The sequence below is a fragment of the Scyliorhinus canicula genome, chromosome 5, assembly GCF_902713615.1.
Source record: "Scyliorhinus canicula chromosome 5, sScyCan1.1, whole genome shotgun sequence".
In the NCBI taxonomy this organism is placed as follows: domain Eukaryota; kingdom Metazoa; phylum Chordata; class Chondrichthyes; order Carcharhiniformes; family Scyliorhinidae; genus Scyliorhinus; species Scyliorhinus canicula.
Genome location: NC_052150.1, coordinates 220727929 through 220743785, shown reverse-complemented (window position 1 = coordinate 220743785; position 15857 = coordinate 220727929). Strand labels below are relative to the sequence as shown.

General features: G+C 46.4%; 1 protein-coding gene across 1 annotated transcript in view; it reads left to right on the top strand.

Moving 5' to 3' along the window:
* Positions 1 to 12936, top strand: part of mindy4 (MINDY lysine 48 deubiquitinase 4) — a 189425-nt gene extending 176489 nt beyond the window's left edge. Inside the window, exons 14-15 of the mRNA XM_038796467.1 lie at positions 1789 to 1861; positions 8975 to 12936. Of these exons, the coding sequence (XP_038652395.1) occupies positions 1789 to 1861; positions 8975 to 9023 (122 nt within the window). The 3' untranslated portion in view covers positions 9024 to 12936. The remainder of the gene's footprint in view (positions 1 to 1788; positions 1862 to 8974) is intronic.
* The last annotated feature ends 2921 nt before the right edge of the window (positions 12937 to 15857 follow it).

The window sequence follows — 15857 nt, the reverse complement described above, 5'->3', positions numbered from 1 at the left end:
ACCTCAGGACGTAACCTTCATTCTCTCTGTGTACCTTCCTGCCATTACTGTCATAACACAGGAGGTTAAAAAATAAACGGGTAAGCAATTGTACCCGTGTTAGTGGAGGCATGTTTACCAGCTCAGGGAAATTGTATTTTGTAAAGGTCATAAAAACGGATTTGACCAAATCAATTATTGTCTAAGCCCATCAGATCTTTTAAGACAGATCCAGGACCATTTATCCTCAAGTCACATGAAGCAGCTTGTAAGGTTCCAGCTGTGAGCTAATGGCCATCGATAAAAATGTGAAAAGTGGAATGGGACCAGACCTGGAAAGCTGCCAGCGTAAGCAACCCATGGAAGAAGATATTTGCCAAATCTTGTGATCAACTTGCAGGATGTTTTTTGAATGTTCAATGATTCGTTAGGCAAATGTAGCATCTCTTCGCCTATTTAAATTTCCCTCCCTGAACGAGGAGGTCTGTTTAAAAAGGTTTGTGAAGTTCACACGTGCCTGCAACGCCACATTCTGAGAGGTGTCCTGGGCAGGAAGAAAGCAACGGCAGAAAGGAGCCCAAAAAGAGCATCAGGATATAAACCTAATCGAAGAAAGAATGGCCCCCAAGAGGGAGGCTACATAAGACTCCTGGTGAACCTCCTTCACATCAACATTATCTTCCTAAATCCATGTATTTAGGTTCAGTCTTGATCAAAGCTTGCCCCCTTAGCCCCACATTTCTGTAATCTTCCCCAGCTCTCCAACCCTCTGAGGTATCTGCGGTACTCTACTTCTGGCCTCCTGCTCATTCTGGCATCCGGTCCTTCAGCTCTCCACCTCTCTCTCCTGCTCTAAGATGCTACTTAAAACCCATCTTTTAGAAGAAGCCTTTGCGTTATCGTCCCTAATAACCTCCTTAACATGGTTCTGAGTCCCGTTCGATAATGCTCCTGTGAAGTCGCTTGGAATGTTTTGGTATGTTGCGGGTGCTATATATAATATATATATCTATAAACACACAAGTTGTTTTTTGAGTATCAGTCAGATCAGTCAGACTTGGGGGTCTCGATGTGAAAGCCTGTGCCGAAGATTAGTTATGACCAAGGTCACCATTTAATTATCAGCTCGCTTTGAAGTTTCCTGCCAGCAGCTGCTCCCAGAAACTCCCAGAAACAATAATGGCTCGAGTCACTGGAAGAAATTAGGCCTGTTCTCAGGAGGCTGTCCTGTGTTTACTGGAACGCGATGTGAATTCACATAAAGGCAGATTTCTGCCGCAAGCTTGTTTCCTGATTCCGATTTCTCACATTATGTTGGAACAGTTTGTGCGTCTCAGACAGGTCACCAAAGATTTTCTTGCCGATGATCGGCTCTCGGAAAGTGAAAGAAAGCCCCTCGTGAAGGGAGAATAATTCAAAATTAAACTATCTGCACTGCAAACCTTGCAGATTTAAAGAAAAAAAATCACATTGGCAATCTCCAAAATGAGGAGAAAGGTTAACTTGATCAAGTATAACTTCTCATCAGCACTTGGGCAAGTGATCTGTTCTCGCTCATTTGCTGCCTTTACTGAGTTTTATATAAAATTGCAGTATTTGAACTGTCAGCAGTAAATGCAGAAATTCCCAAAGCTATGCTGGAAAAGCCCTGCTCAAAATGTTAACCTTTTCTCTCCCAGTTTCTTGTCGACCGGCTCTGATATTCCGCAGAGCCGTGTGTGTTTTTATTTTAAACACCGAGTTGGTAACCTTATCTTGGGCTGAAAATGGCTCCCCTGATCCTCAATCCACATTACGTTTGTCTTTCAGATGCGTCAGAGGGCTGCTCAGTGGAAGGAGACGATGATTTGATTCCTCCGCTTGAACTCTGCATCAGGACGAAGTGAGTTTATATACAGGTTTTCATGTGTAAGTGAATGAAATGAAAAAATGAAGTGAATGAAAATCGCTTATTGTCACAAGTAGGCTTCAAATGAAGTTACTGTGAAAAGCCCCTAGTTGCCACATTCCGGCGCCTGTTCGGGGAGGCTGTTACGGGAATCAAACCGTGCTGCTGGCCTGCTTTCAAAGCCAGCGATTTAGCCCTGTGCTAAACAGTGGGATGTCTGCAACACTGAAGTCATAGCAACAGCTCAGCAGAAACTACTGGCCAACATAAAAGTGCTTTACATTGTCGTTGTGCAATTTGCATTGTTCCTTCATTGTCGCTGGGACATAATCCTGGAATTCCCGACTGGAACAGCATTTTGGGAGTAGATCCTATGGCAGAGATTGACGACGAAGGCCCCTCACCACCTATTCAAAAGCAACCAGGCATCAGCGATAAATGTCCTTTCTCAAGATCCTTTCTAGTGATGTTCACATCTCAAGAATTGAATGGGAAATAAAGTTGTTCTTTTCCCTTCCTCTCTGCCTGCTTCTGTTGAAGAAACGTAGAGTGGGAGGAAGCCATTCAGCCCCTCAGTCAGTTTGATTGCTCAATTAGATCACGTCTGATCGTGTGTCAACTCCGCGACCTACCTTTGCTCCATATCCTTTAATGCCTTTACTTAAGACATTGGCTTATGGTGTGGTGCACTTCCAGACAGAGGTAGCCTTTTGGTTATTTTGGCAAGAGGCCATTATTCATGTATTTGCCCTTTGGACTCATTCTGCTGTGCAATATTAGTATGTAATGTGCTGGTATATAAAACAAAAACTCTCATTTATACAAACACTCTCTTTGCCAAATCTACTGACTACTCGAGGATCATCCTGCACAATCCTTGAACCTGCTGTCACCTCCCAAAGCCTGTCTTTCCTAGAACATCATACTTGAATCCCTCCAATCAGATTTCTGCCCTCCCATAGTACCGAAATGGCTCTTAAAGTCACAACTTACATATGACTGTGACAAATGTAAACTATTTCATCTCCTCCTTGAGCCACCTGCAGCCTTTGACATGATTGACCACTCCATCCTCCTCCAGCTGGGAGGGATACTGGGTATTTCCATTTTTCTATACAGTCATAGCCAGAGAATCACTTGCAGTGTCTTTTCTCTCAAACCCTGCACTGTTACCACTGGAGCCCTGCAAGGGTCTATCTATCCTTGGCCATATTTCTCATTTGGATGCTGATTCCTGGGGATGGTGGCATTGCCCTACGAGGAGAGATTGAGGAGACTGGGCCTATATTCTCTAGCGTTCAGAGGAATGAGAGATGACCTCATTGGTGTGTACCAAATCCTTGCAGGGCTTGACAGGGTAGATAGAGTCATAGATGTTTACAACATGGAAACAGGCCCTTTGGCCCAGCTTGTTCATGCTGCCCAGTTTCTATCACTAAGCTAGTCCCACTTGCCCGCATTTGGCCCATGTCCCTCTATACCCACCCTGCCCTAGATGGAGGAAGGATATTTTCCCTTGCCTGGGGCATTTAGAATCAGGGGACAGAATAAGAGGCAACGCATTTAGGACTGGGAGGAGGAGGAATTTCTTCATTGAGAGCCTGGTAAATCGTTGGTAGTCTCCATCATTGAGAATATTCAAGGCTGAGATCGATAGATTTCTAGATAGTAAAGAGGTGGCCTGGTGTCCTCGCCACTCTCTGTCTTTGTAAGGACCTCCAGCCCTACAACCTTCTGAGCGAGATCATTGGGCCCCTTCAATTCCGGCTTCTTGCATATCCCTGATTTTAATCGCACTGCATTTTCATCTATCTGCTCGGGGTGTCTCAGTCAACCCCTCTCTCCTTTAACATCTCTGTCCAAGCGTTTGATCATCCGTACTAATATATCCTTATGTGGCCCACCTAAGTCCTAATTAAGTTGCTGTTTAAACAGTGCTTTCGGAAAGATAGGCTAAAAACAAATAATAATAATGAATTGAGTGCAAAGATTGGATGAAATTGTGTGCATTTAGTCATGGTGATGTCACTGGATAATGCTCTGAGGACAGGCTTCAAATTTTAAAACATTGAATTTAAATTCAATTATTAAGTCCTGGAATTGAAAGCTAGTCTCAGTAATGGTGGCTGTGAAACTATTGTCGATTGTTGTTTTAAAAAAAACCATCTGCTTCACTGTTATCCATAAGGGAACACAATCTGCCACCCAAACCTGGCCTGGTCAACTTGCGATTCTAGACCCACAACAGCGTGGTTGACCCTGAACACTCCCCTGAAATAGCCCAGCAAATTGCTCAGCTGAAGGGCAGTGATGGTTCGGCCATAAGTTCAGGCCTTCACAAAATCACAGAGTTGTTATGTGCAGAAGGAGGCCATTCGGCCCATGGCGTCTGCACCAGCTCTCCAAACGAGCATCATGACGGTGCCCATTCCCATGCCTTTTCCCCTCAACCCTTGCACGTTGTTTCTATTCAAATAATCTAATGTCCTCCTGAACTCCTCGATTGAACCTGCCTCCACCACACTTCCAGGCCGTGCATTCCAGACTCCAACCAATCGCTGGGTGAAAAAGCTTTTTCTCACATCGCATTTGCTTCCTTTGTGAACCACTTCAAATCCGTGCCCTTTCATTCTTGGTCCTTTTATGAGTAGGAACAGTTTCTCCCTATCTGCTCTGTCCAGCCCCTTCATGATTTTGAACGTCTCGATCAAATCTCCTTTTGTCCTCCTCTCCAAGGGGAACAGTCACAACCTCTCCAGTCGATCCTCATAACTGAAGTTTCTCATCCCTGGAACCAGTCTTGTGAACCACTTCTGTACTCTCTCCAGTGGGTTCTCATTCTTCCTATAGTGTTTTTATGTTTGCACAATATTATAGCTGAGATGTGTCTTGTACAAGTTCAGTATGTGCTCCTTGCTCTTGATAAAGCCCAGAATACTGTGTGCAAATTAGTGAACCAGATAGCTTTTAATGACAAGTTTCATGGTCATAGTTAGACATATAATTCCAGATTTTTCCCCATAACCCTGCAATGTATTCCACTTATGCACACGAGCAATCTTGTTGGATATGATTCCGCCATCCTTTCAGCCAATGTGTGCCAGGTCTTACCAACCCCCTCTTCAAGATATTTCGCCTTAAACTCTCTTGGATTTTGTTTGCCAATTCTTTTAAATCAATGACCTCTGGTTACTTGCCAGAGGAAACTGTGCCTCACTACTCACTATGAAATGTCCTCGTAATTTTCTATAGCTTTATTAAATCTCCGTTTAACTTTTCAGCCCTAAGGCAAACCCGCTTCTCCAGTCTCTCCCTTTAACCGAAGTCCCTTGTCCCTGGTATTATCCTGGTGAACCGCCTTTCTGCTCTTTCCAAAGCTTTGACAAACCGCACACAATTCTCCAGCTGAAGCCTAACTAATGCCTCCATTCACAAAACCAAGTTATCCATGTGCTTTATTAATTACCACCTCAATGAGGCCTGTAACCTTCCAGGCTTCGGAGCTGTTGTTTTGGGGTTTGGTGGGGATGCGGGGGGGGGGGGGGGGGGGGGGGGGGGGGGGGCGTGCGGAGAGATAGTAGGTTTCCTCCGCTGGTCATTTGTGCTTACAAAGACCCAACCCTGTTATACCCGAGGGGTTTGCTGAAAGAGATGAAAAACACCATTCACCAGCAGCAGTGAAATTTGACTTTTAATTCATTTGCCACGCGGGATTTCCCCGAGAATAATCACTCCAATCAGACTCGCTTCTGCCGCAATCTGAATCTGCCTTAAAATAACAACACTTTCGAGTGTAAACATGGTGCATTCTCCCCTCTTGACCTCTCTGCAGCTTTTGACATGGCTGATTGCATTATTATCCTCTAATATCTTCTGTTGTCCGGCTTTTTTATTATTATCCGTTCATGGGAGGTGGGCCTCGGGGCATTTTCCTTTTTTTGAAGAGTCAACCACGTTGTTGTGGATCTGGATGTCACATGTAGGCCAGGTGAGGAAAGGATACTTCCTTCCCTGAAGAACTTTAGTGAACCAGATGGGTTTTTTACAACAAGGGTTTCATGGTCATCGTTATTTACTCATTTATTGAAATCAGATTTCACCATCTGCCCTGGTGGGATTCGAACCCGGGTTCCCAGAGCATTACCCTGGGTCTCTGGATTATTAATCCACTGACAATACCACTACGCCACTGCCCTACTGCAATGACTTATTTCCCTTCCCTGAACTGTTATCTCTGGAGTCCCCCGATTGTCTATTATTGGCTCCAACCCCATTCATCTGTGTCGGCTTGGCGCCACTTGTGGCATCGCTCACAGACATTTGCATCTTCCACATTTATGTCAGTAACACCCAGGTCTATCTATCCAACAGATCTCTCAGGCACTGCACCACCTGAGCGCTGCTCCGACATGTAGTCTTGCTTGAGTGTCAACATACTGCAAATTCTTTTAAATCAATGACATCTGATTACTTGCCAGAGGAAACTGTGCCTCCCTACTCACTATGAAATGTCCTCGTAATTTTCTATAGCTTTATCAAGATGTACGGGTTAGGTGGATTGGCCATGCTAAATTGCCCGTAGTGTCCTAAAAAGTAAGGTTAAGGGGGGGTTGTTGGGTTACGGGTATAGGATGGATACGTGGGTTTGAGTAGGGTGATCATTGCTCGGCACAACATCGAGGGCCGAAGGGCCTGTTCTGTGCTGTACTGTTCTATGTTCTATACTGGAGCAAAACAATATTGGAAAGACTGAAACCATCACCTTCAGTTCATAAGACCATAAGACATAGGAGTGGAAGTAAGGCCATTCGGCCCATCGAGTCCACTCCGCCATTCAATCATGGCTGATGGGCATTTCAACTCCACCTACCAGCATTCTCCCCGTAGCCCTTAATTCCTCGCGACATCAAGAATTTATCTATCTCTGCCTTGAAGCCATTTAGCGTCCCGGCCTCCACTGCACTCCGCGGCAATGAATTCCACAGGCCCACCACTCTCTGGCTGAAGAAATGTCTCCGCATTTCTGTTCTGAATTTACCCCCTCTAATTCTAAGGCTGTGCCCACGGGTCCTCGTCTCCTCGCCTAACGGAAACAGTTTCTTTGCGTCCACCCTTTCTGAGCCATGTATTATCTTGTAAGTTTCTATTAGATCTCCCCTTAACCTTCTAAACTCCAATGAATACAATCCCAGGATCCTCAGCCGTTCCTCATATGTTAGACCCGCCATTCCAGGGATCATCCGTGTGAATCTCCGCTGGACACGCTCCAGTGCCAGTATGTCCTTCCTGAGATGTGGGGCCCCAAACTGGACACAGTACTCCAAATGGGGCCTAACCAGAGCCTTATAAAGGCTCAGTAGCACATCGCTGCTTTTATATGCCAACCCTCTTGAGATAAATGACAACATTGCATTCGCTTTCTTAATCACAGATTCAACCTGCATGTTTACCTTTAGGGAATCCTCGACTAGCACTCCCAGATCCCTTTGTACTTTGGCTTTATGAATTTTCTCACCGTTTAGAAAGTAGTCTATGCTTGGATTCTTTTTTCCAAAGTGCAAGACCTCACATTTTCTCACGTTGAATTGCATCAGCCATTTCCTGCACCACTCTCCCAAACTGTCTAGATCCTTCTGCAGCCTCCCCACTTCCTCAGCACTACCTGCCTGACCACCTAACTTCGTATCATCGGCAAACTTCGCTAGAATGCCCCCAGTCCCTTCATCCAGATCATTAATATATATGGTGAACAGCTGCGGCCCCAACACTGAACCCTGTGGGATACTGCTGGTCACCGGCTGCCATTCCGAAAAAGAACCTTTTATCCCAACTCTCTGCCTTCTGTCAGACAGCCAATCCTCAACCCATGCCAGTAGCTCACCTCGAACACCATGGGCCCTCACCTTACTCAGCAGCCTCCTGTGTGGCACCTTATCAAAGGCCTTTTGGAAATCCAGATAGACCACATCCACTGGGTTTCCCTGGTCTAACCTACTTGTCACCTCCTCAAAGAATTCTAACAGGTTCGTCAGGCACGACCTCCCCTTACTAAATCCATGTTGACTTGTTCTAATCCGACCCTGCTCTTCCAAGAATTTAGAAATCTCATCCTTAACGATCGATTCTAGAATTTTACCAACAACCGAGGTTAGGCTAATTGGCCTATAATTTTCCATCTTTTGTCTTGATCCTTTCTTGAACAAGGGGGTTACAACAGCGATCTTCCAATCGTCCGGGACTTTCCCTGACTCCAGTGAGGGACTCCAGTTCCTGGGGGGAGTGCAGTACAAGGGAGAACCATCTTAGAATTAGAGCTGGTCCGTCAGGAATGACACGAGGAAGCTCTTTTTCCTTACAAAGTATAGTCGAGGATGCTATGACCAATTGGAACGATTAAGATTGGGGTCAATTATTCTTTGTCGGGCAGGTTCGAGGGGCTGAAAGACCTATTCCTCTTTCTCATCTTTCTTTTGCCATGGGTTCATTTTTTTTTATTCCTGCACCTTTGTGAAGCACAAGTGGGCAGTTTTTCCATTAATGGTGCTGATATAAATGCAGGTTGTTGCTGTGGTTTAAGATCAGCCAATCAGTCTGTGAGATGGATGGATGTCTGATGAACCACTATCCAGACGGGCGCATTTCATGAATTGGTTGCGAAATGCAAGGGAAGCATATTTGAGACCGAGCCGCCCGAGGCTGCCTGCCTAATAATAATCTTTTTATTGTCACAAGTTGGCTGACATTAACTCTGCAATGAAGTTACTGTGAGAAGCCCCTAGTCGCCACATTCCGGCGCCTGTTCGGGTACACAGAGGGAGAATTTAGAATTCTCAGCTGCTACGGGAATTGAACCTGGCCTTGTTCTGCATCACAAACCAGCTGTCCAGCTGAGTTAAACCAGCCCCCATTCTATGTACATATTCTGGGGATCACTTAAAGATTAGCAGAGACCGGGAAGTAGACCTCTGCCACTATGTCCAAACAGAGCAGGCTAACATGGAGTGGGAACCCCAAGATTAAAGGCAAAAGGTATATTCATCTGAATGGAGGGGGGTGCACTTCCTTTGAATGCAGTAACTCACAAAGACATTCTCTATGTTAATTCAGATGGAAAGGAGCATTTGTGGACTGGAATGGAACAGACCCAATTCTGTGAGGAGCTGGACCGTGGTCTCTTGAAGTCAAACCTGGAACGTGTGCCCAGAGGGGGACTGAGAGGTGCAGGAATCAAACACCACCAACACCTTTGCTTGTGAAGTGCTGCGGTTTGATAGCAGGATAGGCCTTAAAATGTGTCTGTCATCGGATGGCACCCAACACCACCTCCATCAGTTAATTTACCTCATTTCTTCTGAATGCGTAGTGGTGGGGGTAGGGGGGTGGGGGAGAAGGAGATTGTGACCTCGAAGGCCGTAAAGCGAGGGAAGACGTGAGCCGGCTTACCTGCACGCCTCCCAGGCGAGCTGTCAGAACTTGTTATTTGGTATGCTCCATGGTTACGCAATTCGGGTCATTTTAAATGATACCCTGGCACTACTGGTCCTATTACCAATAACTTGAAACCCACCAGTGAAATTCGGATACTTTTGGAGTGATCTGGTTTGTTGGGTGGAGTCGCTGTGCGGGAAGTTAATTCCCTCTGGTAAAGGCTCCAGGGACTGTGTGAGAGATACTGAGCTTCTATCTGAGCTTCTCTTTAACGTTGGCTTTGGGTGGGGTGGGGTTCTGCTAAATTTAAATTTTGGCTTTAAGCTATTTTCGAAACTACTGAGGTAAGAATTTGAACCGAAACCAATTGTTCTTGTTTGAGCAGGATGCTAAAAGGCTCTGGTTCGATGGGAGACTGTAGTAAGCCCACAGATGCTTAATAGTGACTACAATATAATCACAAACCCTTTACTTGTTCAGCAACCATACCATCCTGTCATTGCTAAATACAGTAACGCATAATGTGGGGGGGAAAAAGTGGCTTTTAACTAGCTCATTCAATTAATTGTTTGTATCATGTGCAACAACTTATGATTTCCACTCGGATAGTAGAAGTCAAAGGTTGTGCTATACACCTTGAAGAAAAATGGTCGGCATGATTCAGAAGCCGGGCATTTGAGGCTTCTCCAAATCTGTGCCTCAGGCCTCGTTTCAGTAACCGAGGTAACTTGGATGTGCGTCCAGAAGCAGCTGGTATGACACTTCACTCCAATACGGGCTGGTCTGCCCGCTGGCAGAGGCCCATTGTGGGAGGAGCTGGGTAGGGAGGAGGAGGAGAACGGGAGATGTGGTTCTGGATTGGTGAACAATGTATCCTCTAGGCCGCGCAAGCAACTCGGTGTTCTAGAATTGACCAAGCACAACAATTTGAAAAAAAACTATTAGAGGGTACATTCGTGGGAGATCAGGAGTGGGATTGCTGTAATACCGTGGGGTACTCCGAGCGCTAACTCAAAAATAAAAATGAGAATGCTCTAGTGGCAGCCTACAGAAATCCCTTTTGGAACCTGTTGATTAGGCCACGTGTTTGCCGAATTACTGAGCCGAACAGGCCCAGCAGCTTTGCCCAGATTTCGAGTGTTGGGCTTAAGCGTCCAACAGTGGCACCTGGAAAGCCACTTCCACCAATGTGGTGGCGTCTGTAGCACTGGCACAGTTCGGGGATTGGAACCTGCGCTGCAATAATGCTCCCTTTTACCCAGTTTCTCCCACCTCAATCTTACAGGCAGTTGGGGAACACTTGTCAAACAAATCATCTTGTCTCCATGCACTGTCAGAGAAAATCGCCAGAATAACTTGGGATCTTTGGAAAACAAAAAAGTTAACAATTTTTAGGAACAAGAAAATCCCACCAGACCTCGGGCCTGTCCCCCACTATCCTATGTTACAGTGAAATCTTAGTTAACCAGCATGTTTGGGGAGTAGGTGGCGCTGGTTAATCAAAAAGGCCGGCTAACAGGGAGTTGTGTTACTCCGGAAATGGAGACAAGGTGCTGCTCTGTCTTTCATGGGAGAGGGGAAACAGCTGGGCAGTCGAGGGCCCCAACACAGCACAGCATCACTGTAAAAACGCCGCAACTGAACTGACACCGCAACCTTCGGAGCAGCTTTTTACAAAAAACAACCGCGCCGCCACCTTCACTGATGGTTCCGAGCGATAAATCTTTGTTCAGTCATAATAACCAACACTGATCCAATAATTTCATTTCCATGTATAGCATAAGGACAACCTCTGCAGATTTATAAATGACGTTTTTTTAAAGAATGCATTGCCTGAACACAAAGCGGCCAACTTTAGAAATAAATGGAGCTGTCAGAAATTCTGGTTACTAGGGAATTTCGGCTGGAGAATGCAGGATAATACAAAGTTTACTGTGGATTTTCTTTTCCTCCATATGCCGTAATCATATTTCCTTCAATAAGTCTCTATCCCTCTGTTTGACAGCTTTGTGGATTCTGTACCTATGCTCTCCTGCATTGCACATTCTTGTTTGTATTTGTTTGGCCGTTAATCACAGATTAATCTTTAAAGACTTGCCTTCTACACAATGTGCAAGTAGATGCTAAGATTCCCTGAAACTTTTTACATCACCTTTTTTAATGTATCTCTTGGCTGACGTTCATTATTGAAGCAGCTGGAACAGCCACAGTCATTTTGATTTCATAGCTAGCCTTGGGGATAGCTTGTGGCTATGGAAGGAGCTGCCTTACTCCACCTTGGCCTTTTCTTTCTCTCCCTTGTTCCTTTATTGGATTAACCCCACCTAGCCACCACATCACCATATTCGTCCCAGTCCTTCATTTTCTGCCAAATGCAACCCTCCATGTACCCCCCTATCCCTCCCCCCATATCCCAGTGGGCTCCTATTCTAATTCTCTGCTTTCTGTCAGATCAGACATCACTCCTGCTGGTTTTGTCATGGGTGCCTGTGCGGCTTGACATAATGAGCCCCTGAACAGTGAACAATTTGAACTCCGTTGCGCAGGATTGCCTCCAATTCCCCATGTTTCACTTTGAGCTGACTGTGTCTTGTGCAGAGCCGTTCTGCACTTGACACACGGACAGAATTCTCCTTTATATCAGCTTACACTTTCTCTAAGGTTAGTGCACATGCCTTAAATATCCGCATGACCAGGTCGCTCGCAGTAATTTCCAGCCTCCTGTTCTATGACTAGTTGTCAAGGGTTTAAAGAGCAGCTAATCCTCCCATTTATGTTTGGTAGTTAGCAATATCCCATTGCGTATTATTTGTTTGGTGCATGTGAATAGATGTGTTTATGTATGTCTGAGCCTTTCTGGTTAGTACACGCAGCCAAACAATGAGAAAGACCGAGCTATTGTATTATTTTGCATGCAGTAAATCGATGCGGTGAGTTTTTCTGAAGAATTACTGTTCAGTTGGCAAAACTGAATTTAAATCACTTTTAATTTCACCCGTACCATATGACAATACACATCCCTGAAAAAAGCTGCGTCATTAAAATAGTCCTGGCATAAATCGGATCGCTTGTTTTGGAGCTCAGGCACGACAAGCTACATAGCCCCCTGTGTTGGATGGTTCTGTTCCCCACCAAATGCCAGATGAACTGCTTACCCTGTGCATGAGGCCGTAATCCTATGGAATATGTGCACTTAACCAAATGCTGCATTTTGTGATCCATCCTGCACATTCTAGAATAGTAGAGATTTGAAGGCAGTTAGTCCATTGCTAACGCATGAGGAAAGTGACGGCCGGCTCCCTCCCCTCCCCACCATGATGCTTGTACAGATAAACCTAGGGGGCTGGATTCTCCGTCGGCGGGATCCCCTCCTTCGCCGGCAGCGCCCTCACTCCCACGGATTTCCCGACGAAGTGGGGATGCCCACAATGGGAGACCCATTGGCCGGCTACCGGGCCGGAGAATCCCGCTGCCGACGGGGGCGCGCCACGCTGGAAAACTGGTACGGCGGGACGGAGAATCCCACTGCCGACGGGGGCCTGCCACGCTGGAAAACTGGTACGGCGTGCCGGAGAATCCCACTGCCGACGGGGGCCTGCCATGCTGGAAAACTGATATGGTGGGCCGGAGAATCCCGCTGCCGACGGCGCGCCACGCTGGAAAACTGGTACAGCGGGCCGGAGAATCCCGCTGCCGACGGCGCGCCACGCTGGAAAACTGATATGGTGGGCCGGAGAATCCCACTGCCGACGGGGGCCTGCCACGCTGGAAAACTGATATGGCGGGACGGAGACTCCCGCTGCCGACGGGGGCCTGCCACGCTGGAAAACTGGTACGGCGGGCCGGAGACTCCCGCTGCCGACGGGGGCGCGCCACGCTGGAAAACTGATATGGCGGGACGGAGACTCCCGCTGCCGACGGGAGCACGCCACACTGGAAAACTGATATGGCGGGACGGAGACTCCCGCTGCCGACGGGAGCGCGCCACGCTGGAAAACTGGTACGGCGTGCCGGAGAATCCCACTGCCGACGGGAGCGCGCCACGCTGGAAAACTGGTACGGTGGGCCGGAGAATCCCGCTGCCGACGGGAGCGCGCCACACTGGAAAACTGGTACGGTGGGCCGGAGAATCCCGTCCAGGTATTTTTGTTCCTCTCGGTCCTCTCTTTTGACTTATCCAATTTAGCCACAAGGATTTTGGGCAAGGTTTAACATTGCAACCTTTCATAATTAATCCACTTGAACTGTAGAAAAACACTGCAGCACAACCATTTAAGCTGTGTGTTTAAACTTGGCTCATGTTCAAAGAACCATGTGAGCGAAGTAACAATGGGATAAAATATAATTGGTTACAGGTCTGTCATTGGTGGTGGTAGCAATGGGACTGGATTGAGGTCATGAATCCAGTGCATCGCAGTAGTGTATGTTCAGCTTTGTTTAGTTGCTAGCATTGTTACCTCTGGGTCAGTGGATTGTGGATTTGAACTCAATGCCAGGAGTTTAATTATCTGAGAAAAAATGACTTGCATTCATATAGAGCCTTTCACAACCTTGTGAAGGTATAATTTCACAACCGTCACAACCACAACTAATGTGCTTTTAACAGCCAATGAAATACTTTTTGAAGTGTGGTCAGTTTTGTGATGTGGGCACAGTGGCAAACCAGTCACACATTGCAAACTCCCACAATGTGTAGACAGCAATGTGACGAGCAGTTAAGTTGTTTCCGTGCTGATGGTTGAGGGATAAATATTGGCCAGGGCACCCAGGAGATCTACCCTTCTCTTTGAAATGGCGCCACGGGATCTTGTATGTCCAGCAGAGAGGGAGGACGTGGCTAACAGTTTAACATTTCATCTGGAAGGCAGTACCACCAACAGAGCAGCTCTTCCTTGGCACTGAATGTGTCCGCTCCGATTATGTGTTCTAGCCTCTCAATTGGGGCTCAAGCCCACGATCTTCCAACTCGGTTGAGAGCATATCATTGTGCCGTGGTCAACTCTCCAGTGCTGAGTGAATGCTGCATTGTCGGAGGGGCTGACTTTCCGCTGAGTTAAGTTGGAGCACAGTCAGCCCGTTGAGATGGATATGCAACTGACCCCCATGAGACTAGTCAAAAGACATTTTCCCAGAGCTTCTCCCACTGCCCACTGGGGGATGGAAGCCTCTGCTGGCTGCTTGGAAGTGATGTTGCTGAGTTGAGTGGGAGACCACGAGGAGCTCGCAGGAAAGCTAGATCGTCTGGTAATTTGGTCAATATTCCTCCTGCAACATAGTCCCAGAAACCCATCAGCTAGTCACTAATTTCACTTGTTAGCATAGTCCCACTCTGTGCAAAAAGGGTGACAAACATAGTGATATAACAATTGTTTTGAGATGAATAATTGTATATGAGGCACTGAGATGTTTGAGGGATATGAACTATATATAAAGTGTGCTTCCTACATTACGACAGTGACTTAAATGGATGGAAATTGGAATGTCCTGAGGTATAGAAATGCAAGCTCAAAGTTTTTGGCAGAAAACCGAAACAAAGAGCATAGGGAGCAATTTGATAACTCTTGTGAGAGCCAGTACTCGAACAACAGGGCTGATCCCTCTGTGTGTCCCATCTAAAATCCTGTTCACGGAATTTATTTAGCCTTGTAAGAGGTTGCAATGTAAATACGCCCATACAATGTTCCTTAGGGTTTCCCGGGAGCTATGGCGGATCCTCTGATCAACCACTGTAATTTTGGGATTCTGTGGGAAACCTGGAGGAACCGTGCAAACTCTTGAGTTTCCTCAGATCGACCTGCAAACTCACGACAATTAGGAAAATCCTGGAAATCCAACCTCGCAGTTCTAGGGAAACGAGAAACGTTCCCTCTGGCAGGAGGAACGATAAACAGAGGACACAGATTTAAGGTGATCGGTTAAAAGGGGGGAAGATAAGTTTTTTTGCAGTGAGTTGTGATCTGGAATATGCTGCCTGAAAGAGTGTTAGAAGCAAATTCAATTACTTCCAAAATATGTTTGGATAAACACTCAAAAAGTATTTTCCTTGAGGGCAATGGGGAAGGAGCAGGGAAGTGGGGGCCGAGCAGGAGAATGGGAAAGAGCAGAAGAATAGGGCTAAACTGGAATGGGTCCAATGGATGCCTCTTGCTGTGCCATTCCATAATAATTCCTAGCTAAAAAGTACAGAAAGCCTTTAATGGAGAAAATTAATGGTTCTTCATACCTGATGTGTCCCAGAATTTAGCTCTCATTTGTTGCTGTGCATTTCCAACATTTTACAGATCATTTATTTTTGGTGTGGTCTCACTTTTCTAATAGATGAATGGCAATCGGCCTTTCGGGATCAGAGGTAGAGTTTGCAGAGGAGCCCCAGCATCTGTGCCCGCCAGGAAAGCTTTTTCCCACAATTGGTTGATAGTGGGGAAGTTAGATAAACACATAGATACAGCGCAGAAAGAGGCCATTCAGCCCATCGAGTCTGCACCGACCCACTTTAAGCCCTCACTTCCACCCTATCTCAGTCACCCAATAACCCCATCTAACCTTTTTGGACACTCAGGGC